Source organism: Columba livia, chromosome 10 (genome assembly GCF_036013475.1).
Source record: "Columba livia isolate bColLiv1 breed racing homer chromosome 10, bColLiv1.pat.W.v2, whole genome shotgun sequence".
Classification (NCBI taxonomy): Eukaryota; Metazoa; Chordata; class Aves; order Columbiformes; family Columbidae; genus Columba; species Columba livia.
Genome location: NC_088611.1, coordinates 8584774 through 8612218, shown reverse-complemented (window position 1 = coordinate 8612218; position 27445 = coordinate 8584774). Strand labels below are relative to the sequence as shown.

At 38.6% G+C, this 27445-nt stretch overlaps 2 protein-coding genes across 3 annotated transcripts; both read left to right on the top strand.

The window, feature by feature from the left end:
• Positions 1-104: 104 nt before the first annotated feature.
• On the top strand, positions 105-8977 carry ACTR8 (actin related protein 8). Of its 2 annotated transcripts, XM_065075309.1 has the most exons (13): positions 105-335; positions 516-686; positions 1542-1652; positions 1892-1996; positions 2640-2813; positions 3376-3469; positions 4481-4613; positions 4924-5077; positions 5631-5726; positions 6362-6502; positions 6894-7158; positions 7480-7643; positions 8304-8977. In XM_065075309.1, the coding sequence occupies exons 1-13, from the start codon at positions 213-215 to the stop codon at positions 8445-8447; spliced, it is 1875 nt and encodes a 624-aa protein (XP_064931381.1). In that variant the 5' UTR covers positions 105-212; the 3' UTR covers positions 8448-8977. The 2 variants fall into 2 exon arrangements, with proteins under 2 accessions (XP_064931381.1, XP_064931382.1); XM_065075310.1 differs by lacking the exon at positions 6362-6502.
• A 1958-nt stretch (positions 8978-10935) lies between these two features.
• CHDH (choline dehydrogenase) lies at positions 10936-26681 on the top strand. The gene is made up of 8 exons (XM_005515342.3): positions 10936-11423; positions 15063-15871; positions 16326-16477; positions 18956-19085; positions 19685-19819; positions 21000-21142; positions 21962-22064; positions 22636-26681. The coding sequence occupies exons 2-8, from the start codon at positions 15118-15120 to the stop codon at positions 23052-23054; spliced, it is 1836 nt and encodes a 611-aa protein (XP_005515399.1). The 5' UTR covers positions 10936-11423; positions 15063-15117; the 3' UTR covers positions 23055-26681.
• Positions 26682-27445: the final 764 nt, after the last annotated feature.

The window sequence follows — 27445 nt, the reverse complement described above, 5'->3', positions numbered from 1 at the left end:
GGCCTCCCACCTTTCCCCTGCTTCCCGCCCTGTGCAGAGGCCGGGGCCGCAACCCGGGACAAGAGCGAACCCCCGCCCGCCTCTTCCCGCTGACGGTACCTGCCTGAGAGGCGGTGCCGAGCGCGAGCCCGCCCGCTTCCGCCCCGCGCCGACGCCGGGCCCGGCCCTCGCAGGAGCGGCTTCCGCCCGGCGCCGCTCGCCCCGCGGGGAGCATGACCCAGGCGGAGAAGGGCGAGGCGGAGAACGGGAAGGACAAGGAGCGCGACCGGGAGCGCGAGCAGCGCGGCGGCAAGCGGCCTATCGTCCCCGCCGCCGTGCCGGAGTCCCTGCAGGAGGTGAGGCCCGGGAGGCAGCGAGAAGCGGGGCTGGGCGAAGCTCCCTTCCTGCCGGCCGAGCGGCTGCGCTGGGGCGGGCTCGGCCTTTTAAAGGCCTGGGCGCGGGGAGGCGCCGGGGCGGCTCCAGGTGTGCGCGGGGAGGTGCCGGCCTGACCCCCGTGCGCCTTGTGGTGCTTTCAGCAAATCCAGAGCAACTTCATCGTGGTGATCCACCCCGGCTCCACCACTCTGCGGCTCGGCAGGGCCACGGACACGCTGCCCGTGGGCATCCCCCACGTCATCGCGCGGCGGCACAGGCAGCAGGGACAGGCGGCCTACAGGGACAGCTGGCTCCTCAGGGACGGGCTCAATGTAAGAACTTGCTAAAATCGGTGTTTTAACTACGTGTTTCTGTCGCATTTTTTTAGCTGTGCAGTGCGTATCTTCCCCTCATGCATTATGGTTTTCCAGAGAGAAATATTTTTCAAGACAAACATTTTTTCCCTTTTTAATAGATGCCACCTTACTGAAGTCAGTAGATTTCCAGCAGTCTGTGTTAGGACTTTATTTCATTTGTTCACAATGAACTAAATCTAATATATTGATAGGCTGAGGGTTTGTACTCATCGATTTCTCTGCTCAGTGGTCTGATACCACACATAGTATTTCTGTTTATAGAATGACAACTGTAGAACAAGAACTGGACTGCTCCACTTGTGAACTTGTTGGTTACAAGCTGGCTTGTAACTTGGATAATGTAGCCAGTACTTTTAGTCTAACCTGCTCTAAAATATATATGTTGTGATCTTACTCATATTTTGAATCTGTAAAAAAAAAAATCATTAATCAAATTCATTTCTCTATTATTAAACTTCAGCTTTAAATAACTGAGATCTATTTAAACATTTTTGCTCGTGCTTAATATTTCTGTAATTAAATAGATAATGTCCTGAGCTCATCATGCTGGAGATGAAACCCAGCAGCCAGTTTGATCAGTTAAAAGATTGAAGTTGACTTAGACAAAAAGGTATTGAGTACTGTAATAGAAAAAAGGGTTTCTTTAAAAATAAGTGTGTGTTTATTGTACAATGTGCACACCTTCTGTCCTTTCTACAGTCTATCAAATACAGTAATGGTTTCGTTAATAATACCTTTGAGTATTACCAGTATCAAGACATGTAGTTAGAAAGTAAGTATTTACATTGAGTTTTTCTGGGTTTTGTTTAGAAACCTGAAAGTACTGAGCAGAGACAAAATGGCCTTAAAATGGTGGACCAAGCAATATGGTCCAAAAAGATGTCAAATGGCGCAAGGCGTATACCGGTGTCACCTGATCAGGTAACTCATGCTTAATATTTTATTAAATTGTTCATTCATATGGTCATTTGGTGTGATGCTATATTTTCATAGAGAAGAATATATATCCTTTATACAGCAAACACAAATAGTGCTCTTGTGTGACCTAACTTTGAAGAGGAGATACAATGGTTCTTCAAAGGGTGGAAAGTTTAATTTTTCTTTCATACATAAAAAGTGACTGGTAAAATATTTATCAACAGTATTTGTTTTGATTTCAGGCCAGGTCATACAACAGACAGATGAGGCCAGCTATTTTAGATCACAGCTCTGGGGCTAAGTGGACAAACACATCAAATCATCCTGAATTTTTGGTAGGAGAAGAGGTAAGACTTATTTTCCTGCTGAAATGAGGCTTAGTATTTTAATGTGGGTGTGTAATCAGCAGTTTACAGTATGTTAGAATGTATGGAAAGGCACATAAATTTAGTCAAGCAAAACATGAGAAACTTTACTGTGGACTAACTGAATATTTATTATCATTTAGCAAGACCAGACACTTTCCTGCATTTGCCTTGCAAGTAACCTTGATCCCTTGCTACTATAAATCAGTGTTTCTGCAGGGACTAGGTGAGAGCTTTGCCCATGTGGTATAGTTCAGAGAAAAGGCAAAAAGTTGATAAAAGAATCAGTACATGGAATCACTGCTGAGTAATTAGTTATTCATGAGCTTCAAAGAGTCTTTATTTTAGTTACTAATTTGAGATAATGGAAAAATATACTGTTATGTTATGGTGGATGTCCATGGATATGAAAATTCAAACAATTTAAACCATGTATTTAATGTTTGGGTTTTTTTTATTTTAATGCTTTATAATCAAGCCCTGTTAAAAAGAAATCCACTGTATTGCTGTCACATTGGTTTGAGTGCTGCTGGATGTTTTGTATCTGCTTTTGAAATATTTTTCTAGTATTTGTTACTAATTTTTTGGGGAAAACAATGCATAGAACATTGTCTCTTATTTTCAGGCACTGTATGTTAATCCACTAGATTCTTATAATATACATTGGCCTATTAGAAGAGGGCAGCTCAATCTCCACACAGGACCTGGGGGCTCCCTCACTGCAGTATTAGCAGACCTTGAAGTCATATGGTCACATGCAATACAAAAATATCTGGAAATACCACTGAAAGACTTAAAGGTGAGTTGTGAACACATTAATGTGGGCTGTATCCACTCTGTACATGTTACTATAAAAGGGAATAAACCTGCTGCTATTTCTAGCCTCTTACTGGTGTTTTTTTACAGAATAAATATTTTCTGCTGGTGAGCATGGTTCCCAAGAATTCATTTGGAATTTTTGCATATCATTAAGACAAAAATTGCTAATAGAACTTGTACCAAGAAGGGCTGGAAATTCCATTCTAGAAATTTCAGTCGTTGTCTGTTTGGGATTTTTTTTGTTGATTGGAAAGGAGACAGCTGAGGAACTGGTGCCTAATACTTGCATAACTTCTTCTCCTTGCCAAGTATGTGTCTTTCTCATATCTGATGTACTTTTAAACATTTTAGTGACTTAGAAACTCTTAACTTGGTACTTACTTGAACTCATTTTAAAAATTATTAAAGCCCTTTCCCCTTCCCATAATTTTGCTTCTTTTGATAACTTGAGTATTAAGCTTTCTTCCTTAGCGTTAGGTATTCAAGAATGTAATAGAAACTTAATTTGAGAGCTGGCTTTAATTTTTTGTTCTTATCTTCAGTACTACAGGTGTATTTTACTAATTCCAGACATCTATAATAAACAGCATGTGAAAGAACTGGTAAATATGATCCTAATGAAGATGGGCTTCTCAGGTAAAACCATACATATGCAAGAGCTTAGTGATTAATAGTGGGAAGATATATACATATATATATATATATACATTTTATTTTTTTTTTTTTACATCTGAGGCAAATTTTTGCTAGTCCCGGTTTGACTGGGACTAGCACCTCTTATCTTTTGCTCTTCCCATAACTGTTGTCTCTTTTAATGGGGCAAAATGGTTGGCTAGCATTGTACCAGATTTCTTGGTTTGCTATTAGGTATTCCAACTGTGAGTGTCTCACTTCCACCAAGATAAAATTAGCAACAGTCTGATTTCTTAAGTATTTCTAAAATTCACAATGTTACCTCCACAGAGTATTAAGAGTCCTTGACTTCAAAACAGAAGTATATGATGTAAGATGCTGCTGCTGTCTTCACAGGATGACATAATAGGAGGTTTCAGAGTTGCTTAAGTGCATACACTAAATATAGAAGAGCAATACAGTTTTTTAAAAATAACCAAATAATTGTTAGCTTGTTCTGCATATTTGAGACTGGAAAGCCCTCCTCAAGTTTAAGTATGGGCTTGTGGTAGAAGTACAAAGGTACTCTTTTACAGAGTTAAAGGTGGATTGATATGAAAGCAGGCAGTAAAAACAGACCTTGTTTTGTAACTATTTAAAGAACACGTCTAAAATGCTAGTGTTAATGCTTTTGATTTAAATTAGAAGAAATTAAGAAAATGATTCATGTGTGTCTGATAACCAAGGCCCTGCACTACTGGTTACAAAACCAAGTCCAGTCTGGAGGCAGTATCTTTAAACTCGCAAAAAAATAAGGCTATTTGGATAAAGGCACTCACCCCACTCTTAGCTTTTCTCAGGAGTTTGAGGGCCTACCCAACAACAACAAATCTGTAAGCCCCCCCACCTTCACTAAATATACAAACTTTCAGTTCAGAGTCAAGCTATTACTAAATTTTAGAAGACATGAAGATGTCCTTTAAATGTCAGCAATATGGCTTGGCATAAATCGGATATAATTTTTCTCTCCGTTAGGAATCATTGTACACCAGGAGTCTGTCTGTGCTACTTTTGGAAGTGGTTTAAGCAGTGCATGTATAGTAGATGTGGGAGACCAGAAGACAAGCATTTGTTGTGTAGAAGATGGTGTTTCCCATCGCAACACCAGGTATCTTTATTATGCAGAATTATTATAAGCATGTACTTAGTTGCTTACCAAAGACTTTAAAAACAATATTTTTTTCTTAAAAAAACAGGATTCTTTTACTGTGCACTGCCTGACAGGGCCATCATGTTATGGTATGAACCTGACAGAATTCTGACATCTTTAAAAGAACAGAACTGATACTGTGTTCTGCAAACTATGTGGAGGTCATGATCACAGCACATCTAAAATGTTGCTGGCATTCCTATATGTGCTACTGTAAAAGGCCAGTATTTCAGCAAATTAATATTTTTTTTTCTTCTCTGTGCTTTAGGCTGTGTCTCGCGTATGGAGGATCTGATGTGTCAAGGTGTTTTTATTGGCTTATGCAAAGAGCAGGATTTCCATATAGAGACTGTCAGCTAACTAATAAGTTAGATTGCCTGCTGCTTCAGCACTTAAAGGAGACATTTTGTCACCTAGACCAGGTGAGAAGAGAAAATGTTATATTCTCCAAGTTTTGGTTTGTTTTTTTTCCTTTACAGAATGCTACTCCGGAGAACCCTTTTGTGAGTCTATACAATTGCTTGTAAACAGAATAAAATACAGTATTTTACTCAGTAGAATACTGGCAGAAGCTAGAAAGGCTTTAGACTTGAAGAATTTGTAATTTGTTTTATTTTTCTCCTAGTTGAATGAATCTCAGCTCCTGGAAAAGTAGTTGTTTTGTTCTTATTACTGAAAGAAGCTGATAGTAGATGCATATTTGCCATTTTTCTACTTCAGTTTTTTAAGATCTGCCAGCAGGTCTCTTCTTTCTGCACAAACCCACCTTTTAGAGGCTTAGGCATGTAGAAGGCTGTTTCAGCAGATTGTGCTTCAAGGAAGAGACTTTAAAAAGTGTTTAAGAATAGGTAAATAAAATTCACAGTCTGAAGAGTTTTGTTACTTTTAGTTGCATCCCACAGTTTAAATAGATTATGCAGCTTTATAGAGATATATGAAAGATACAATTATTTTTCATATTGTTTCTGACCTTAGGATATTTCTGGATTGCAAGACCATGAGTTCCAGATTCGTCATCCAGATTCTCCAGCTTTATTGTACCAGTTACGATTAGGAGATGAAAAATTACAGGTGTGTTGGTTGGTTGATTTTTTTTTTTTTTTTTTAATTACAAGAATTCTATTCAGCATTCAGGCTCTGGGCCTCGTTTTGTGTCAGTCCAGTGCTACTACACCCGCACGATTTATAGGTTGTTCTTACCATGTGCTTGTTGATAGCTTTAAAATTAATTCCTATATGTATGAATGGGCCTAATGCAGCACCAGTGGATGCACAAGACTTCCTAACTAGCGTCGCCCAGAACGGTTGTAGCTTCAGCTAAATATGATGATATTTTTATCCTTCAAGTGCAAGGAATGAATGCTAATTTTTTAAGTTTTTCACCTCACCCTTGAACTTTCAAATTTAGTAACAAACTGCATTTGAATACTTATTTACCATCCAATGCCAGAATCTGTAAAGAAACCTGTATATGTGTACAATTGTATGATTTTTTGTTTTTTTAATTAAACAAAGCTGAAGACACTTTAGCCTTTTACAAAACTACTTGAACAAAATGCATATTTAATTTTCACTTGTGAGAAAAATAGAACAAGTTTTGTGGGGTTTTTTTCAGTAAAAAAAACCCAAAACAAATAAACAAAAAACCCACCAAACAAAACACCAACCCTATGTAGTAAAGCCATGTCAAATCTCTCATTGTTCAGGCTCCAATGGCTCTGTTTTATCCAGCAACCTTTGGAATTGTTGGACAAAAAATGACAACTTTGCAACACAGGTCACAAGGTGACCCTGAGGATCCTCATGATGAACATTATCTGCTAGCCACACAAAGTAAGCAGGAGCAGGTGTGTGAATGCTCATTTTATTTTTAATTAAGTATTATTTAATTGGGGAATAAAATCAGGACTCATTAGCTCATCTCAGAAACCAAAGCTCATTAGCTGGGTCAGAAGCATTAAAAAAATAAATTTAGAGTAAGGAATTATGGATGTCTAGACAAGTCCTTAATTATAACTGTTTATTTTCAGAGTCTAAGAGGGCTTCATATTATGGCATTGATATACCTGATGGAGTTCAAAATAAAACCCTTATTTTGAAAGCGAGGATTAAAAGGAAATAATACAATGCCTAACCTTTCTGTACAAAAAGGTGATGAGAAGTACAGTGCTGTTCAGTTAAGTCTTTGTAAGATCTCTTTGCATTTTTCATAGTACAACTTGTTTTCTCTTTTTCAAGTCTGCAAAAGCTACAGCTGATAGAAAATCTATGTCGAAGCCTGGTGCATTTGAGGGAGACTTGAGAGGCCAAGCCTCAGACATCTCAGAGAGGATCTACCCACAAGAAGTGGAACTGGGATCTGCCCAGAGTGATTGTATGATATCCGGAAATGATTCCGAGGAGCCTCTGACTGCACACATGTCCAGGAAAACAGCTGTTTCTCAGTTTGAAGGCAAAGCCTTAGGCCTTGACAAAGCCATTCTCCATAGTATTGACTGCTGCGGTAAGAACTACATTTGTATAATTCTGTAAAATATGCATGTCAGTCAGTGGGGATCTGTGGTAACTCCTGTATTTTACCAAAGTAACATGTATGTTCCTAACTTTTCATAATCTCTAGAGTAGCTACTGTGTTCCTTACATTTACATCTTTGTTGAGGTTTCTTGAGACAAAAGGTTTGAATCTCCAAGGAACAGAAAAATAATTTTAAAAGCAAACATGGGTTTCTGTGTGGTTTGACTTGCACTAAATTATTTGCAATGCAAATACAGGCTGTATTGACTTTAAAAAATAGATCTCTCTCTATATATCAATTCATTCCAGCATCTGATGATACAAAAAAGAAGATGTACAGCTCCATCTTAGTAGTGGGAGGAGGCCTTATGTTTCATAAAGCTCAAGAGTTTCTTCAACACCGAATCCTCAACAAAATGCCACCTTCTTTTAGAAGAGTCGTTGAAAATGTTGAAGTCATCACAAGACCTAAGGTATACTGGTAGCTGATAGCTAAATGATTAATAAACTATGATTGGTTGAAATCTTCGAAAGATTTTTTTATATATATGTGTATATATATAGATATATATCCTTTGAAAACCAAAGATCAGTTGTGTATCTGAGGAGATCTAGAAGAGCTTTCAGCTCCTGTCACAGCACTCTCCGTATAGGCAGGATGTTACAAGCATAGCAAGAGTGTTACTAGTATTGATCACTGAAGTGTTTATTAGCTAAAGGCCATAAATGGTTAGTAGTGGCCCATGAAGTTCATCTGTCTGTTCAGCAAGAAATTGTGTTAGGGGTTTTTATTACTATTGAGGTAAAATAAGGTATGGCATTAAAAGAGCAACTTTCATTTGGCATTAATCAGACAAAATCGTAAAATCAAAACTTCAGTATTTTTCAGAACCTCCATTGCTGAGGGCTGGATTTCCATGACATGCCTAGAAGGCACCTTTAAAAAACCACCACCTTAAATATTCTTGCCGTGTTTTTATCTCACTATTTTTTCCTGAATAATTTGGACAAAAATCTTCCCCTCACCCCTGAAATTTTAAGTGGTGAATACTGTTGGAAAAATTAGGATACAGTTTTTGAGAACTATGCAAATTAATACCAGTGATTGTGTACAATCTGTGTTTTGAATTTAGGATATGGATCCTCGCTTAATTGCATGGAAAGGAGGTGCAGTTTTAGCCTGTCTGGATACAACTCAGGAGCTGTGGATATATCAGCGAGAATGGCAGCGGTTTGGTGTCAGAATGTTACGAGAGCGAGCTGCATTTGTATGGTAATGGCTGTGTTTACAGTGGAAGATGATTGAGTATTCCTTTCTCCAAATGTTCCCGTTTTCCAGTACAGATATATTGATGTTCTGCTGGTAGATATTTTTGTATTTTATTAAAACTAACTTCAACTGAGAGTTTTCCAAATGTTGTAAAAGTCTTCAGCTTTGCTATACTTAGGCTTTTGAATTGCATGCATGGAATTCTGTATACAGAGTATCACAGTCATCTCCAAAATCACTACATTTATATTAAATACATTGTGTTTATTAAAATTAAGCAGTGTGGGAATTTGAGATATAAAATATTGATGTGGCAGATGTTAAGCCAAGATTCATTCCAGATACATGTACAAAGAAGCAATAGCTGAAGAGTGCGAGTTGTGGATTTAATGCATTATTCTGATTCATGCCGTAATGTTACCAGAGGATTAAATTGTTACATCAGCGATCATCATGGAAAAAGTGAAATGGAGAATCTGAATGGCAGTTGCTGTTGGTGCTTTGCTTATACAATAAATAATATTATTCAGTGGAAAACTTTAGAATTTCAAAGTGGAGTATTTTTTCTTGCCTGTTATCATCAAAACCTCCTGCTAGCTTTTCATTATTCATGGTAGTTATCCACTCTTTTTCCTATTTAGTTCCTATTTAATTAAATATGTCCCAGTAGCCACAGTGCCCTGCTGTTCTTTCAGCTATTGATACTTTTGTCCTCAGTTTTGTAAGACTAGACCTCAATATCCAGATACCTGTTAATTTTCTGTTTCTTGCCCTGTACCTCATTGCATGAAACAAAATGTCTCTGCAGAAGTTCCTCTGTCCTTCATAAGACAATATTTTGGACAGAAGTTCAGAGCACTTGATAAAGTGTCTTGTGAGCTCATGTCATTGAAAGAAACAACCATACATTTTGTACAGAGGACTGATTTGTCATGTCACTGCAGAAGAGCTTAACTGCAAGAGTGAACTTGTTTTCCATGTTCCTTTGGTTTCTCATGCTTTTACAAGAAACATCGCATACATCAGTGGTAGGGTTTGAATGAGGAAAATCACCCTATCTGCTGCTGCTTTTGGAGCAGCAAGCTATTGTATGGGACCCTTTTCAGCAATTCTCGTTTTCTCCCACTTGTCCAGAATAACATCAGTCTGGCAGCCCTTGTGCAGGAGTTCAGCAAAACAAAGGACAGTGAGGAAAACACCTGTATGGATATGTACTTAAACAAATAGTTGTAGCTGCACCTGATGGAAGAATTGCTCCCTAAATGAATTGTTTTAACAAAAAAGGCATCATGTGCTCTCTTAAAATGTCAGTGTTTCTAGAAACAATGTAAGCAAAACCTGAACGACATACTAAATTGCTATGGAAGGGCTGACTCTGTGCCTCTCCCTAGAAAAAATTAGATAGCTTTTTATAGAAGTAGGAAAAGCAAAAAGAGTGACCTAAGATTAGAATTTAGAGCCCAGATTGCCATCTTCATGAAGAAGTAGATCCAACTTAGACAACTTATCTGCACTTCATCTCTCCAAGAATGTTGAAAATAATTTCACAAAAGTGTGTTCAGTGGCTAGAACAGTTCAAAGTCTGCTACGCCGAGAGCGCAGCCTCGCATTGCAGGCTGATGGTGAGTGGAGGGTAGCAGAGGCACGCTAATTAATCTGTTAGTCATTCTGCAAAACTAATACTATGAAAAAAAGTGCTAAGTGAACAAAAATTAAACAGCAAAATTCTCACATGATCCCAGTTGATGTTTGCTACAGAGGAAAGGGCAAACCAGAAATAAGCGAAGAACACAACTATTTAAAAATACTCTTTGATTATCAACTACAGATTGTCTTTGAAACTTTTCTGTACAATTGCATGGAATACACTGAAAACATTCAACATGTCCACAGGCTATAAGATTCCATTACATCCCCTGCGCTCCACAAATAACACCTACCATAACTTTTGTGAGAATATCAGGAAGACACTTTCCTCCCTAGACTCCAAACATTTTTTCCCAGGTTGTATTTAGCTTTGACATCTGCTGCTTCTGTTTCTAACAAACGTAAAGGTTTGACACCCAAAAGCTTGGCAACTTTTCCTCGGCACGGTATTTTGCCTACAAGCCCTGTTGTGTCCATTGTTCCCAATGGCTACTGTCTTGTGTATTTATGATTGCAGCCAGGTCACTGACAAACCAAAAACTTTACTGAACATGTATTTGCTTCTTAGAAGCACCAGCAGAGTTCACTGCAATGATACACCCAGGGCCTAAAGGTCAGTGAATATGTTGGTCAACCCTCGAGAAATATTTCTACTAATTTGGTAGAATGTAACTTTATACAAACCAATCTGTTCAGAACAATTATTTATGTTAAACCTTGAAGGTTAAACCGAAAGTCAGTAGGATACTTTTTATTTGCTCATGGCACATTTGGCACAGAAGATTAAATGTTTTATCAGGTCACTGACACATCAAAACATCAAACGGCTGCTCGGGCCGGTTTCGAAACAGCAGAAGCTCGCTCGAACACATCTCCCACGGAGGCCAAAGGGTGCATTCCTGTGGAAAGTTCCACTCGCTGTCCTGCCCAGCCTCGCCACGGCCCTCTGCCCCTGCAAGACCACTCTGAGCGCGGGGGTCCCGTATCCGTAAACCGCGCTCCGCTCCGCACCTCCCCACCGGCGGCCCCAGCGCCTCCCCGGAGCAGCCCCGTCCTCCGCCACCGCCCCCGCACACAAGCGGCTTTCAGGAAGACACAGGCCTCCCCGGCCGCGACGGAGAACGGCTCGGCCCGTGGGTGCCGCGTCCTGCGGAGGGGACCGGGACGGAGCCGCGGTCGCCCCCCTTCTCGGGCCGGCCGGGCGGGGGCCAGCGCCGGCCTTTGTGTGCAGCAGGAGCCGTTGCAGGCGGCCCGGAGCTGGCGCGGGCAGCGCGCAGACCCGCGGGAGTTTGCAGCAGCCCGACAGTTAGGTGCTCATGGAGAAGGAAACGGTGCGGTAAGTAGGCTCGAACAGTTTCAGCCGTGAAACTTAGAACGAGGTTTTTGTAAGTGAATGAACTTTTTTTTTACTAGCGGGACTAAAAGGAAAGTTAGTCCAGAACACTCGCAGAGCAGAAGAATTCAGCTCTGTACACAGCGGGGGCGGGGAAGAAGAAAAAGCAAGAGCTGCTTTTACCCGAGGAGCTGGAAGTTTTTCCCGTATCTCTCACAGAGAGACAGGGCTGCCAGGATTTGGAAGTGCAATGCCGTGAAGGGTAAATATCCAGCAAAGCTCCCATTGCTCTGCTGCCCCATGTGTTGTCCATGCTTATGGACATCTCCGGGTCGGGGTCCTATGCTACACCTGCCAGAATGGATATTCTTGTTTTGTCCCTGACAAAACAGGACACAGAGTAAAGTTTCAGCCGCAGTGACCATCTCCTCTTTGTTTCAGGATCACTTTAGAAGAATTGGGGTAGGATAGTGCTCATGCAGGAGGACAATGCATAAGATAAGAGTGGGTATGGATCAATATGACAAAAAGAATTGTGAAACTGGTGTTTTAATCCATTCAGTGCAACTACGTATGTTGAATTTAAATCAGAATGGCTTGATTTTTGACCTCTGCACTTCAGAGGTTAAAAGCAAAGAAATTTGTGAATCATCTACATGATGATTCTCAAAGTCACTTGAATATTATGACCAGGACACTGTTTACTGACTTCACTCCCAAACCACTCTTTGTAAGAGAAAGTTACTTAAAAGGAACATTAGATTTAGGTTTCCTTGCTGGTAATTCATCCTTCTAGTCCAGACTGTGGGTGCCCTAACTGTCTTGTTACATATTTTTTATCACTCTTAATTCCAGTTTTATCAAAGAACAGGGCAGCTCTGATTGGATAAGAGTAAGGATGCCTGGTGCCCTATAACTTTTTTGGATTAGCCACCTCATCCACCTGCAGAACCATTTCATTACTGTCCATTTTTCAGTGTAACCCACCCATGCTTGCAGGATACCCTCCTCTCTTTGTTGTGGACTGTGAGCCCTTTAAATCTAGAAGTCGAGTACGAGAAGTACGAGTAAGGTCTCTGGGCTGAATCTGAGCACTTTTTCTTAGCTTTCTTACAGAAAGGGAAAGCCAGTCCTTAGGTGCCCTATATAACCCTCTTAAATATCTTTTTTGATTGTTGGGAGTGAAGATGAATTAGGTTATTTCTTGACTGATGTTCTTTTGTTCAAAGAGCACTTCTCCAAAACTCCACAAGACTCTGTAGTAGAACTTGAACTGTGATAAACACATGGATGCTCATAGAACTACATAGATCACGTTAGAGAGAACTATCATCATGTTCTATTTTGATAACTTCATGCTCTCGGTCCTTCATCCCAAGCCCTTCAGTACAAGGTTGAATGGGTCTATGAGTTTTAAAGCCTGCACATGTGAGAGGCTCTTAAAAAATCAGCTTTTAAAAGGATCTGGACTTCAGTATTAAGATTCTGGTCTAAGACAAGACACAAACAGTCCTGTAACATCAGTGCTGCCTTTAGAGTGTCAATTGAGACAGTGTTGTCAGAAGTTCAGTAGCCACTGCGTATGCTGTAGCAACTTGTAGAACTAAAGCCTCCAGCACTACCAGAGTAAGTCACTCTCTGAACGTGATTCCAGGGATTCTGTAGAATCTGCCCTCTGTACAGCCAACAGCTAGGCAGTTGTAGGCTTAACAGCCAGCAATCTGGTTAGGACACAGGAATATTTAATGGCATTATAGAACTCGTGCCAAAGTAAGCAGAGCTGTACTCGTTCCAGAGTCTGTGAACCCTACCTATGTAAATAATAGGCGTTAACCATCTGTAGGACCAAAACCTGAGGGCAGACTTCCTCAACAGTAAAGCTGATCACTTTACCTCATCATGGTTAATCTCCACCAGAAAAAAAAGAAACAACTCACATTTTACAGACAAAGCATCTTTCCCAGGTTATCAGGGCCCAGGCTCACAATCTACCAAGCCCATCAGCACTCTGCTGTTCCTGAAACAATAAAGCCCTGTGACCCACCAGCTCTGCAGGTTAAACAAAGGTGCTTCAAAATGGTAGCCCTCACAAACAAATCAAAACAGAACAAGTTAAATCCACTCTACCTTCAAATCCTCCTCTGCTGTATTACAGGAAATTGCCGAACCTTCTTTCCAATAATGAATCCTTTAATATTCTCCACCTGTAAAAGACACTCCCCCCACCTTCAGCTGGGATCAGTTTTGAATTAGCCATGTGAGAACCAGCTGTGTGAACTCTGAGCTCAGACCTATCCCCTGCATATATACATATATATATATATTTATTTTTAACAGCAAACTCTTTTCCCTTTCCCAGTACTTTGAGAATTTGTACAACTTATTACAAATTTAACCTAGAAAAGAATAAGAGATGTATGGTTATTCCCATCCTTTCCCCAAAAGGAAAAAAAATACCTTTGCATCTGAGGTTGTATATCGAATTGTAAATAAATATAGTTGCATGTGGAAGGCTTTTAACCTTTATCAAGAACCTGCACCAAATTTTCTTACAGACTTGGGTCTTTAGAGCCTGAGTGTGCTCTCACAGACTGTACATTGTAGAGTTTCACCGGACAAAATGAGTGTAGTTCTGTTCCACCTTTTAGTAAGAAAAAGCTGGTTATTTCAGTGATTCACTAAGACATTTTTCCTTTAGTGAAAAAACCCAGACATTTTACAAAAATACAGGGCTTTTATTATAAAATATTGGAAAATTATGAAACGTGAATTTATGAAAATAAACATTAACAACCTAATTAATTACTGAAAAGTTACATTTTACAAACATAATACAGTATTCAATATATTTCCAGGAGAAAGCTTGCTTGTCTCTTTCAGATGGGCAGTGCATTACCATGTAACAGTCTCTGGATACATGGGCTGTGAACATCTTGCATTTAGCTCCTGTACCTGAACCTGTGCAAAAGAAAGCTAAACCTGTGTTCTTGCAAGGCTCACAGGCTTTTCTGAAGGTAAAAATGTTGCCATTCCTACTTAGCCTGAGGGTCTTCTGGCATTAGATTGTGACTGTCCTCAGAGCACTCCTGCAGGATCTGGTTTTAGTAACAAGCTAGAAAGCCACAGGTGAACAGATTTTACTTTCCCTATGTTTGGAAACGTACCTTAAAACCCAGCAGTTTTTTGAATAGCTAAAAATTAGTTTAACTGTTACACGTGTGTGTTTTGTAGAGGCGTTGTACTAGATTTGGTCTTGCCAAAGCCACAGTGGGCATACTCATCATGTCCATTGTTCTGGATGGCTATGCAGTATCACTGACAGTCACAAACCTGCAGAGAAGTTTATGAAATTGTTGATTTTCTTAAATTCTTACTTACTAGAGGCAGGTGAATAGACACTACAAGGTAAGCAAAAGTTCTCACTCTTTATGGTTTTGGCAAATATTTGCATTAAACAAACAATAAAGACAGCAAGTTTCAGAGTAAATGTTTATTGTTTTATTAGCATTGTTGTTAACCTTTTGGATAGTGAGAATGGGTAAAGTATACCAGTTTTATCTGAAAACGACTGATATTTTAGGGGTTGTGCACCGTGTTAATGCTTACATCTTAGTTAAGATTTTTGTTTGTTTATTTTTCTAGGATAAACTACTGAATTTTTGTTAGAAATTCTGCAAGAGTGACACTATTAGTAAAGATGTCATGCTTAATGAAAGGAGTTAAATGTTGCAGTCCTGTGAATCAGATGCACAAAGCAACAGGAACTCTGTTTAAAGCACCTATATTAAAGAACATATTGAGCATCAATGAACAACAATACAAAATTTCACGTACATCATCCCAACTTAGTTCTGAAAAGGCAAACTCTTATAATTATGTCATTGTTGGAGCTGGATCAGCAGGGTGTGTATTAGCGAACAGGCTGACTGAAGACCCTCTCAGTACTGCACTACTTTTGGAAGCAGGCCCTAAAGACACCTTTCTAGGTAGTAAAAGACTCATGTGGAAGATTCATATGCCTGCTGCATTAATTTACAACCTCTGTGATGAGAAATATAACTGGTATTACCACACAACATCACAAAAACATATGGATAACAGAATTATGTACTGGCCCCGAGGCAGAGTGTGGGGTGGCTCCTCTTCTCTCAATGCTATGGTATACATTCGTGGCCATGCAGAAGATTATAATCGATGGAGCAGGGAAGGGGCTATAGGATGGGACTATGAACATTGCTTGCCCTATTTTAAGAAGGCACAGACACATGAACTGGGACCAGATCAGTACAGAGGTGGAAATGGACCCCTGTATGTGTCAAGAGGGAAAACAAACCATCCCCTTCATCATGCATTCCTGGAGGCAGCCCAGCAAGCCGGGTATCCCTTCACAGATGATATGAATGGCTATCAGCAAGAAGGATTTGGCTGGATGGACATGACTATACACCAAGGTAAATCATAAAGGGATGCTTAAGGAATTTGTATTCTGACCCACCAGTGGAACCTCTGAAAGCATTTTGGAATGTGGACCTGTAATCTGCACTGAATGGCGTTTGGCTGTTTGGATTACTTAGCAGCCATGGCACTCTGTATTTACACCCTGTTCATGTCACAGCAGCTTGCTAACAGTCTAGGGTGTATTTCATTGAAAATTGCATTGGCAGCCAAGTCTTGATCCATAGTTGAATTTGGGAAAGAAAGTAGGTTTTCAGAATGTCATTGTGAAATTTGTTATGTTAAAGCAAAATCTTTAGTTATTTTATCAAATCCCATTTGCTTTAAACTCTATAAACTCTATGAAGGCTTTCCCTCTGTAAACATCCTGATGTTTATTGGCCAAAATCTTGAAGAATACTGAGCGTGACTCTTTTAATGTTTAATGTTTAATGTAAATATCCATTGTAGGTCAAAGATGGAGCACAGCTAGTGCTTACCTTCGCCCAGCCATATCACGCCCAAATTTGTCAGTTGCAGAGAAGACACTTGTAACAAAAATCTTGTTTCAAGGAACAAAATGCATTGGTGTTGAGTACGTGAAAAATGGGCAAAGGAAAAAGGTAAGAGATTTTTATTTTCTGGTGCGAAAGACATTAGTCTAAGCAAAATTATTTTTTAAAAAAACAAACTTTTATTAAAAGCAGCACTTTACTATGCAAAATATCCACTCTTCAGATGCTATGTTGTCTCTTCCTGTCTATGATTCCTTGTCAGTTATTTTACAGTAGGTGATATTTAAGCTGTACCGATTTAGACATTAACATCTCCATTATATTTCCGTCTCTCGGTACTGAGGGGACGAGCTGTAACTTGATGTTACACAAGAGTCTTGTGTAAGGTTTGTAGCTGGAACCTGTGGTGCAATCGTGCACTGTCTCGGCATGTTGACTAGTGGGCTGAAATGCTGATGTTCCTGCAAAACAGTTCTGAAAATGCTGTTCTGGCACAGGAGAATCTGTACAAGCCAGACACTGAAATCTGAATGGCTCCAGAGATAAATGAGGAATCATTCACTTCTACATTGCCACTAAGTATTGGGTTTTGGGATAGTAATGATGAAACAGAACAATGAAATGTGCCTTATGGTTGTTTGTAGAATTACTATTCTTCAGTATCACTGAGCATGTGATCATGTGGAAGGACTCGAATTGCTATTGCAACTTCACTCTGTGGATGAACAGTTCATTTTATGCAACTTTCAATCCATTGACTTCTGTAAGACCTAAAACTTTCTCGTTTCCCTTAGTCCATATTACAGGTGATTATGGAAGATGTAACTAGGAATAGGTATGTTAATTACAATATATTTAGTCAAAAATAATTATGAAACAACTAAAAAGTGTAATAATATAATTCTAAAGAGAGGAGAGTACAAATTTTGGTGGTATGAGTTCACTAAGGCTCACAAGACTCAATAGACAACAAGTGTTCTGTGACTGAACACCCGCTAATACTTAAAATGCAATATAAATAAATGGTTCTTTCATTTTCTAATGCACAGAACAAATGTGTTGTTTTCTAAGTGGATCGGTAAAATGATTATCATTAGCAGTGTTTGCAGAAAGTTGCAGAAAAATTAATTGTTTTAATGAGCTATCAAATGTCTGCAAAAGCAGTGTCTACGTGCTGTTCTTGTGCCATTATCAAGATTATTTGGTCGAAGAAGGTCTTGGAAAGCTAATTACAATGATCAAAGACTTAGTGAATACTGGACCACTTAAATTGCAAAATTCTTTAATTCCTATGAATTTTCATACGTATTAATACATGTATGAATTACAAATAATTAATTACATATATTTATAGCATATGTCTTAAAAAGTACACCTTCAAAGTATTTCCCTTCTTCCACCTGCCCCACTGCAACGGTAAAATTGCAGGTCTTGCCTGCTTTTACTTTCTCGAAACTTTTTATACCTGTCAGGATGGAAGAGCTAATAATTTTATTACATTATGCACATCAAGATGAGATGCTTGATTACATTAAAGCATTTCTGTTTTTACAGTCTGTTTTAGGTAGGATCTCTTTTATATCAGTCATCAGTAAAGTTAAAAGATCATCAAAACCTGAATCAAATATGATACAAAACCTATTCAAGTCAATGGAAAGACTTAATTGTTATTTCAGGAGACACTGGGGTCCTGGAGATCTTCCAGGACTCCAGTAAGCCCACTGACAAAAGTAGGGAAGGTCAACTGAACAAGGTCAACTTGCCAAGTTCAGAATCAAGCAGAAAAGTGTATTTAAAGGGGAAAAATGTTTTTAATGTGTCACAGACTAAATAACCCATACAAAAATATTTCAAAGTCACTTTTTCCTCTCTGCATGTTAGCATTAAAGACAATGAAAGACTGTATGTGGGCTAGGAATAACTACACTGCTGACTTTGCAGTGAGCACAGACTGAACAAGAATCATTTGAACTCTAACTGGAACAAACTGGCACCAGTTCTTTGTGTACCATAGAAAATATAAATAAGTTATATTTGTATAACGTGCAAAGTACAGATCTAGGTATCGATTCAGCAGTCACAGATATAGTGTGTATTAGTCTTAACATATTAATGATTGCCTGGAGCAAAACAATAATGAACAAAACATTCATATTGGTTGAATTAAGAAAATAAGCTCGTGAGAATTTTTGAGATCGTATGTCTCAGAATTCAAAATCTTCCTGAGGAGTTTCAGTTTTACTATACAAACTGCTACTGAAAATGGAAGAGACTCTTAGCTGACTGATCTGAGTGTCATCAGTACTTTTTTCCTGCCAAGTAGCACAGGAGTTTATTGGCACCCATGGTACCAGCTGTGTTTGAATGTATTGTAAACATGGGAATAAATATAGAAATTATAAAACTGAAAGCTTGATCTCTTCTCTCTGCAGAAACTTGTGGCAAGAATGCATTTAGAATGAGAAAAGTATGAGGGAAGGTCTAATCTGGATCAGAATTGCCTATCTGAACAGAAGCTCTTGACATGTTCCTTGCATTCAAATCAGCCTTAATAATGTTAGGCCTTTTGTGCTCAATTCCTTTCAGGCTTTTGCCAGCAAAGAAGTTATTTTAAGTGGAGGTGCCATAAATTCTCCACAGCTGCTTATGTTGTCTGGGATTGGCAATGCAGACGATCTAAAAAAACTGGGGATCCCTGTTGTTTGCCATCTTCCTGGTAATTTTATTATTTCTTTTAACCTTACATCTTCCTATGGGTGCAATTCAAAGCCCATTAAGTTAAATGAATCCATGAAATCTAATTGTCTTTGTGTCAGGTTGTGTGGACTGAAACCAAGTGTTACAAATCAGTGGAAACATGCATTGGTTTTAAAACTGAGCAATAAACACTTTTTTCACTACATTTGATAGTGAAAAATACCTTTCTAAAAATGCCACTGTGTACTTTTAAAGTAAAGCAGCATACTTAGGTTTTTGAATGAGTTTTGATCCGCAACAGATCGTATAAACTGCTATCCTATATATTCAAAGATAGAAGGAATAACATGAATTTTCCTTTAAACTAGGAAAGATAGTACTGTATTTAGAAGTCGTATCTGGCAATTTTAGAACAAGTGTCTGCCACTTAACTTTCCATTTTCATTCTGTTATGCTATGTTTATGTAAAACTATTCTGATATGAGCAAAAGGCTGATACAACTCTTGGTTTTAGTCATCACTGCCCTTGTAAGATATTAGGTTAGTTCCCATTTGTGCTGGTTTTGTGGTTGCAAATGTTGTGTATAATTGCTCTGCTCCCCTTTCTTTTCCCTCTAGGAGTAGGCCAGAACCTTCAAGATCATTTAGAAGTGTACGTCCAGCAAAAATGCACCAAACCGATTACTCTATATAATGCACAAAAGCCAGTTAACATGGTGAGGATTGGTCTGGAATGGCTTTGGAAGTTTACAGGTATGAAACAAAGTATGCAGTCATTCTACCATTGATTGATTTAGAATTATTACAGGCTTTTATCCATGAATTTCAAAGGTTAGGAGCCTTCATATGTACTTTTTTCAAGTTCTGGGGAATAACAGGAGCTTGCAAATGGATTTGAACTATTTCTTTTTTCCTAAATCAGAATCTTTTAAAACAGTTGTGATATCTTTGGTAATAAGAGAGGTTTTTATACACTGTTTTTTTGACATTTTTCTATCTCTCCCATTTTAAGAAAAAAAAATATTTAAAAATCTTGATGCTACTGAGAAAAGCTGTTTTAAAAAAAGAAAAAAGAAAGAAAGAATTCTATTTGAAATAGATATCATGTCAATAAAACCATATTGTTGAACTGAATTAATTTTTCTGTATAATTGCCCCAAAAGAACATTTGTTGCTCTGATCAGAACCCTTTAGGCTTGCATATAAATCAGAAGTGACTTTTGTTAAAATGACACACTCATTTTACTGTAACCCAGCTGTAAATTATGCCTTAAAAAGGATCTGTAAAAGTAATCCTTGAAATCAGTAAAATAGTTTGGCCAAAGTTGAGGTCTTCGTCACCTGCTGAATTATTATGTTAGTATTGGACAACTTATGCTGGGTATACATGGCTTTTTACCATACAAGTAAATATTGAGAGCTAACCTATGTTTTTAAACGGATGTGAAAATAACATAATCTAAGGGGCACTGCAGGCTCCTCTTTCCCCTTCAGGGCAGGTGCTGTGGGCGGCTGTGACTGTCACCCGTGACTGATGGGATGACTCCACTGCATGTCACGGAGTGCGCGGGGTGGGAAGATCACGGTGCTGCAGTCGGTTCTCTCCACTCCTGTTGGGATCCTGGGACCAAATCTGCCTCTGGAGTTAGACCCTGGCCTGCCAGTTACAGAGAGATAACTGTAACAGCCCACTCTCAAATATGTGGGATTTCAAACGTTACACATATTTACATTTATCTAGTGATTAAAAAGCAGATGAAAGTGATACACATTGCTTAAATTACAAGCTGTTGATAATGGATTTGCATTCCTTGCAATTGCTACTGTATGTATAAATTATTCATAGTAGTAAACTCAAGGCTTAAGAAGTAGCGGATTGCTTGCTCTTCTGAAGTCTTTTAATGGCATTTTCTGTCTCATTTACACTCTCTAGGTGAGGGAGTCACTTCCCACTTAGAATCTGGTGGTTTTATCCGAAGTGAACCAGGGGTTCCTCACCCCGACATTCAGTTCCACTTTCTTCCTTCTCAGGTGATTGATCATGGTCGGGTTCCTTCCACAACAGAAGCTTACCAGGTGAGTTGTGGAAGATCATATTCCAGTAATGTACTGTAGTAACGAGTAACGAAGCTTGCAGTTTGTTATAAACATTGATAATTTGGCCATATACTGACAATTATTTTGTTCAGTATAATACAAAAAGAACTGGATTTCAACCTCCTACATTGGGGAAAAAACGTGAGCTTGTTATTTGATATTGCTATGAAGATTATTTTACTTTTTACCTCCGGGAAAGTAGGCAAGTATTGAACTGCTGTTTAAGTATTTGCACTCTGAAGTGCCACAGTGCTATTGATTAGGATACCGTTGTGCTGGATGCTGTACAAAACTAAAACAAGTTGTTCCCTATTCCACTGCAGTTTAGACAGAGGCTTAAGCAAGAATGTATGAGGCCAGTCCTTTATTCATTGGCACAAATCCAAGCCCCATTTTAGACTATCATCTTGATCCAAAAGTCTGTGCTAAAGCTGAGGAGCTGTCACCGAATATACATGTTTCTTCCTGCTAATCTCTTTTCTTCAGTGATGACAGTAATTTGGTCTGATTGCAGATTATACTAGAATGCTCTGCTACTGCTAAATTGAAATGATTGTATTTTAAAGAACAGCTGTGAGTTGATAAGACAAGTATATTTCCTTCCCATTAATGAATATCATATTTACAAGAAATTTATATAAAATGGAAAAACGTTCAGTAGCGTTTTCCATGACCTCCCTTTAACATTTACATTTTGTTAATTGGTGAAGACAGTCCACTTTGCAAAAAAATAAATCATACTGAATTTGGAAATACGTCTGGTGGGACTGTGTCATGAGTACAGTGTGGGTGTTGCAGGTCCACGTGGGACCAATGAGGAGCACGAGCGTGGGCTGGCTAAAGCTGAGGAGCACAGACCCAAATGACCATCCCATCATTGAGCCGAACTACTTGTCCACAGGTAAATGCAGCCTCTCCTTGCTCTGGTGGCAAATTCCTCTGTTTCCCTAGCAGATTTTCATGTCTACTCAACACCAGTTCGTAAGTGCTGATTGGTGCATTGTTACTTATATTTTATTCATAAAAGTCAGTATCAAAAGAGGTCATTGTGCAAAGCACTGTATAAACTAAAATGAGTTCCCTGTGGGCGATGCAGTCAGTGTTCCTTGTGTTAGCTGCATCTTGCCATTCATTTCATGCCCTCTTCTGCTTGTGAAGGTATGGATCTCATTTGCTTCTTTGTGCTGAGACTAATGTCCTTGGCCAGACAGTGAGTACAGCGAAATAAAGACCAGTTCTTCATAGCTCGCCTATTCCATTTTGGGGTTGTGCAATATAGGCGACAGTTCTGTTTACAGTTAATGTAAATATCTGTGACACTGAAAAACATTCTACTTTATTATGGCTTTCAGCAATAAGTGAAAGACTTTCCCTCCAGCCTTTTTTCTTTGATATTTTTGTCTGTTACACATTCTGTATGTATTACTAAATTAAAGGTATACTTACATTTTTTTAATTTTCTCTCCATACAGAAAGAGATATTTGGGAATTTCGCCAATGCATCAAGTTGACCAGAGAGATCTTTGCTCAGAAAGCTTTTGAAAAATTTCGCGGGCCTGAAATTCAACCGGGAAGCCACGTTCAGTCTGACAAAGAAATAGATGCTTTCATAAGGCAGAAGGCTGATAGTGCTTATCATCCTTCCTGCACCTGTAAAATGGGGCAGCTTTCGGACAGCACTGCCGTAGTTGACCCCCAAACAAAAGTAATTGGTGTTGAAAACCTGAGAGTAGTAGATGCTTCAATAATGCCCAGTGTTGTCAGTGGGAATCTGAATGCCCCAACGATTATGATAGCAGAGAAAGCTGCAGATATAATCAAAGGCCTCCCATCACTCCAGGAGAGAAACGTTCCTGTATACAAGCCCAAGACCTTGGAAACACAGAGATAACCTATTGTTCTCATCCTTTGGCATCTTTTGCTACTTAGATTTTCATCATTATGTTGGTATCTTATACTGAATGTACCAAATAAATTTCATGTAAAACATATCCCATTAAAAAAACTATTAATTTGAGCCATTCTCTTAGACTACTGTTAGGAAGTTTGAACTTCCCTAACACTACCTCTTCATTTGTTTTTAAACAGTTGGCTTAAGCTGCTTATTTTAGTTAAACATGACCTTTAGTGGTACAATTCACATTTTTGTTGAAGAGAAGCAATTTCTAAACGACAAGATAGTTGTGCACGTAAGCCAGAAATACTGTGCAATTGCATGAGGAATGGAAGAGATTAATGTGTGCTATTTTGAATGCTGTTATGGCATGCCTTGTTACTTAAAGAAAGGATTTTAACTTCTGTGAGAGTGTTACCCTGGATAACAGCTAGTCAGTAATTCCCACATCCTGCAAAAAATGGTTCAGTAAATGGTAGCATTTGTACAATTTCATATTCACAAGCCAAAGTAGGTACATACCAGAATTCATAGGAAAGACAGGAACCTACATGAACCTACACGTGTTCAGAACTTGTCAAATACATGTTTTTTATGAGGAATACAGTTTACAAATCCTCACTGAAAGTTACATTTTACCATACTTACCAGCCTTAACTGTATAGTATTCAGAAAGATGACGTACATTATATTTACCAGAAACTTATTTTTTTTCTAAAAAAATGCAGAACGTGAGCTGATATTTATAAAAATATAATGGAAAACTGGAATTTCTTAGTGGAATTCAGTTTACCATTTAAGCTGATTTAGTTGTACCACTTGAACATTTAGCACAGTAAGGGGTCCGCACTTCCCAGAACATCCTTAAAGTTCCTGGTCTTTGCAAAGAATATTTCTCCACAAATATTCTGAATGGTACTTTCCTATCACTCAAATGTTATTTTAGAAAACTCTATAGCCAAGTTGGATTTACAATGAAAGATTACTCAAAATAGCTGCATAAGATCAGATATTGATGATAGAGGAAGAGATCTTTTTAAATTAGAAGGCAAGTAACTTATTCAATAACCAGTGTAATATTTTAGTTGCGGCTTAAATCTTTGGTTTACTCTTTTCAGATGTGTAAAGCAAGATACATGATCTTTCATCTCTGTTTGCTGTGTCAGTCACTTTCAGGTACTGATTTTTTGGAAAAAAAAAACAACCATGCCTAAAGAAACTGAACTCATTGAATGAAATTGTGAATTGTTTGGATTTATTAAGCATTCCAAAACAACTTCTGACTAAGCAGCTGTCAAATCATAAAGTAAAAGCTTCTGTAGCCTCAGACTGCTCAGGACTTGTGGTAAACAAACTTTTTTTCAGAAAAATGGAATTTTACACCATTTGAGCAGATTGTAAAAAAACTTGCTGACTCAGATGTTGGCTACAGAGACAACTGCAGCTGTTTAAGGCAGATATTTCTACCTGGTGCTGCTGGCTGCAAGGCAGTGGTAGCCCTGCTGCTACCAGAGAGAAAGGATTAATTCAGTAGAATGCCTGCATAAAGACAAACAAAAATAATGAAGATGGAATATGACAGCAGTCAACTCTGCTCCAGAAGGAGACAGGTAAATCCTTTCTATGTATGCAATGCATTCTTTTGGAATGAGAGGAATTGCAAGAGCATTTTAAGTCACACGTGATTGATTAGTTGTGTTAATAAGACAATTCATCTGATGCAACTGTGCATTTGGGGAAAGCATGAACTGTGCACGGTGTACCTTTAATGGCAAATAGGTTTTTAGCACCTGTGCTTTTGGGATTTTCATTTAAAGGTATTCAGCAGGTATCTTAGTGTCACTGGAATATAAAATATTAGGATACTCAGAGTAACATATACTCGTGAGACTTACCACAGTCCTGTGCAGTTGAGAGGGGAGCAATTTGGAAAGACAAAATACTGAAGTTCCTGCATTTGCAGATTTACAGCGTGGGTTTTCACTCCAGGCATGCTAGGTGGGAATTGTTATTATGCATCTGCAGGGGGGTCACTGGCCGCTCTCTTAGGTAGCTCATTGCTGGACACGCACAGAGCTGCCACTGCCATGACGACAACTCTAAACGATGAGGAAACAGCAAGGTTAGGAAAAACATGCCAGACAGCACGTGTGTCATGTTCATGTACACATCGCTGCATTGTGCACTCAGATAATCACGCATTTCGTCTCAAACATCATAATATTTTCTTGCAGTTCTAAACACAGACACCTTGCAAATTCCTCCCCTTCTGAACAGTATTTTCATTGCTGTGAACTGCAGTTGCTTTATTAATTTAGGCCTCATTGCTATAGAATATTGAGTCTCCTTTATGACATTCCTTTGATACAGTGCTAAAGAAATGGCTCAGGTATTTGAAAGTTTTGTTGCCCTGGGGAAATCTTAAGGTAACAAGAAGCTACCATTATTTTCTCCTGCATTGTATCTGTTTTTGCTGATACCAAATTCCTGTTAAAATTGTGCTGGCAGAGTAAAGTTTGCCAAGGGACCTTTAGAACAGGTACAAGATATTCTAATGTGCTCTCTGGAGCACTGGCAGTCTGCTAGATAAAATGAACCATCTTTTATACCTTACTGGATTGGAGAGCACAGGCTGATAATTCCAGAACTTTACTTAGCAAAATAATGCAGTGTCTGATTGAATATTATCCCCAGTTCTACACAGATAGTAATTTTTCTATAAATGCACAGATGATGCTACATTACGTGTTCAAAACCAGTGAACTCTAAAAGCTATTTAAGAATTTGGAAGTTACTAGACCTGCCAGCATGGCTTGAACCAGCAGTGCCACGGGAATAGCTTAAATGCAGATGCTGCCGACACAACTGAAGGTCTCTGGCTGAGAACAATGAGATTAAGAAAGAAAAGTGACCAACAATATTTCTTTTGTACACATATTTCAGTTCAAGTTGCTTTAGCATGAGAAGCGCTGTTAAACCAAGCAGAAAATAGCAGTATTTCCAGAACTACTTTATGTTTCATTTATGTAAGGCCACTCAAGGTTTTGTGCACCAGAACTTTTTATGTTTCTGCAGCTTAAAATCCTTTCCAAGTGTCTGATTTCAAATAAGTCTGCAGTCAAATGGGGTAGATAAATAAACACTGGAAAACTGGAACATGGGCTTGGAGCATGCATTTTCTATAAAATAAACATAGAAACTTATTTTGGGGAATAATAAAAGCATTCATACATTTTAAAATTATAGATAAAATGAAGAGTTACTGTAGAGAGAACACAAGCGTATATATTACTATAGTATTATGATTTTTAGCCTCTGTTCTGCTGTCATCCAAGCTCCAAAAAAGACAGTGTTCAAATATGAATATTTTTTATATATTCACTTTGTCAGTGAATTCACTGTAAAAGACTTTCTTTACTAATGTTTTCTCTCATTATATGCATTTATATACAAATCTGGAAACTCATGAAATATGCCTTAATTGTTGAGATAACTTTTAGTTTTTCTGTGTTGAGTAATTACTATGATTTGCAATATTTTAAGGGTGCCAATTACCATGTAATTGTGCATATGTTGATTACTTTTTTCCATATACTTCTGTAATAAAATTGAACATGTACTCTATGGATTCACATATATATGTTCTCCCATACACCATTAACTATATAGGACATGGTTTGTAAGTGAATTTCTTTTTATGATTTATTTTTGCAAGGACTGTTCTCTCATAAAATATCTGCCCTAAAGAGTCTCTCAGACTATTGAAAACTATGGACCAACCACACTCGCAAGACAATACAGTGAAGTCAGCATATTATTTTGTCTCCTTGCATAAATAACTAAAAGAATTGTTGTCCAGATCGATCTGCCAAATTTGATGTGCCAGCAAAAGTCCATGCAGCTAAATAACCTGCTATGAGATTTTTTCCTTTTTTATTTTCCTTAATGTTCAACTTCCGATGCCTTAAAGGTGGTTTTCAGAGGCGGGTATACCACAGTAGGTGGAACTTGGAAAACTACTCATTGTCATTTCACAGTGATACCAGATCCAGAAAGCTCCGTGTTGGTCTCCAGGTTTGTTTCTGTGAGCTGGGAAGTGGAACAAAGCAACAACTGCTGGGTAACCTACCCAAGCGGTTCCTGGCAGACGGCATGGAAGAGTCGTTTTGAGGTTTTAGGGGATTTTAGTCAAATTTACCTACTTTGTTTCCACAGATCTGTATCTAGGGAATAGTCTCCTAGATAGCAGGAAAGTAACAGTACCCCTTTCCATACAAATAATCCAATTGCTTTGTTCAGTTAACAGCAGTCATTCCTAAGAGACTTGCCCACTAGGATAGTGTAGACTGATGACTGAATTCCACACCTTCACTCCCATTCTTCAAATA

Coding starts and splice junctions, on each gene's coding strand:
- ACTR8 (XM_065075309.1), top strand. CDS start 213: ATGACCCAGGCGGAGAAGGGCGAGGCGGAGAACGGGAAGGACAAGGAG. Junction 2,814..3,375: donor TACCACTGAAAGACTTAAAG/GTGAGTTGTGAA, acceptor TCTTATCTTCAG/TACTACAGGTGTATTTTACT. Junction 6,503..6,893: donor CACAAAGTAAGCAGGAGCAG/GTGTGTGAATGC, acceptor CTCTTTTTCAAG/TCTGCAAAAGCTACAGCTGA.
- CHDH (XM_005515342.3), top strand. CDS start 15,118: ATGTCATGCTTAATGAAAGGAGTTAAATGTTGCAGTCCTGTGAATCAG. Junction 16,478..18,955: donor AAAATGGGCAAAGGAAAAAG/GTAAGAGATTTT, acceptor AATTCCTTTCAG/GCTTTTGCCAGCAAAGAAGT. Junction 19,086..19,684: donor TGTTGTTTGCCATCTTCCTG/GTAATTTTATTA, acceptor TTTTCCCTCTAG/GAGTAGGCCAGAACCTTCAA.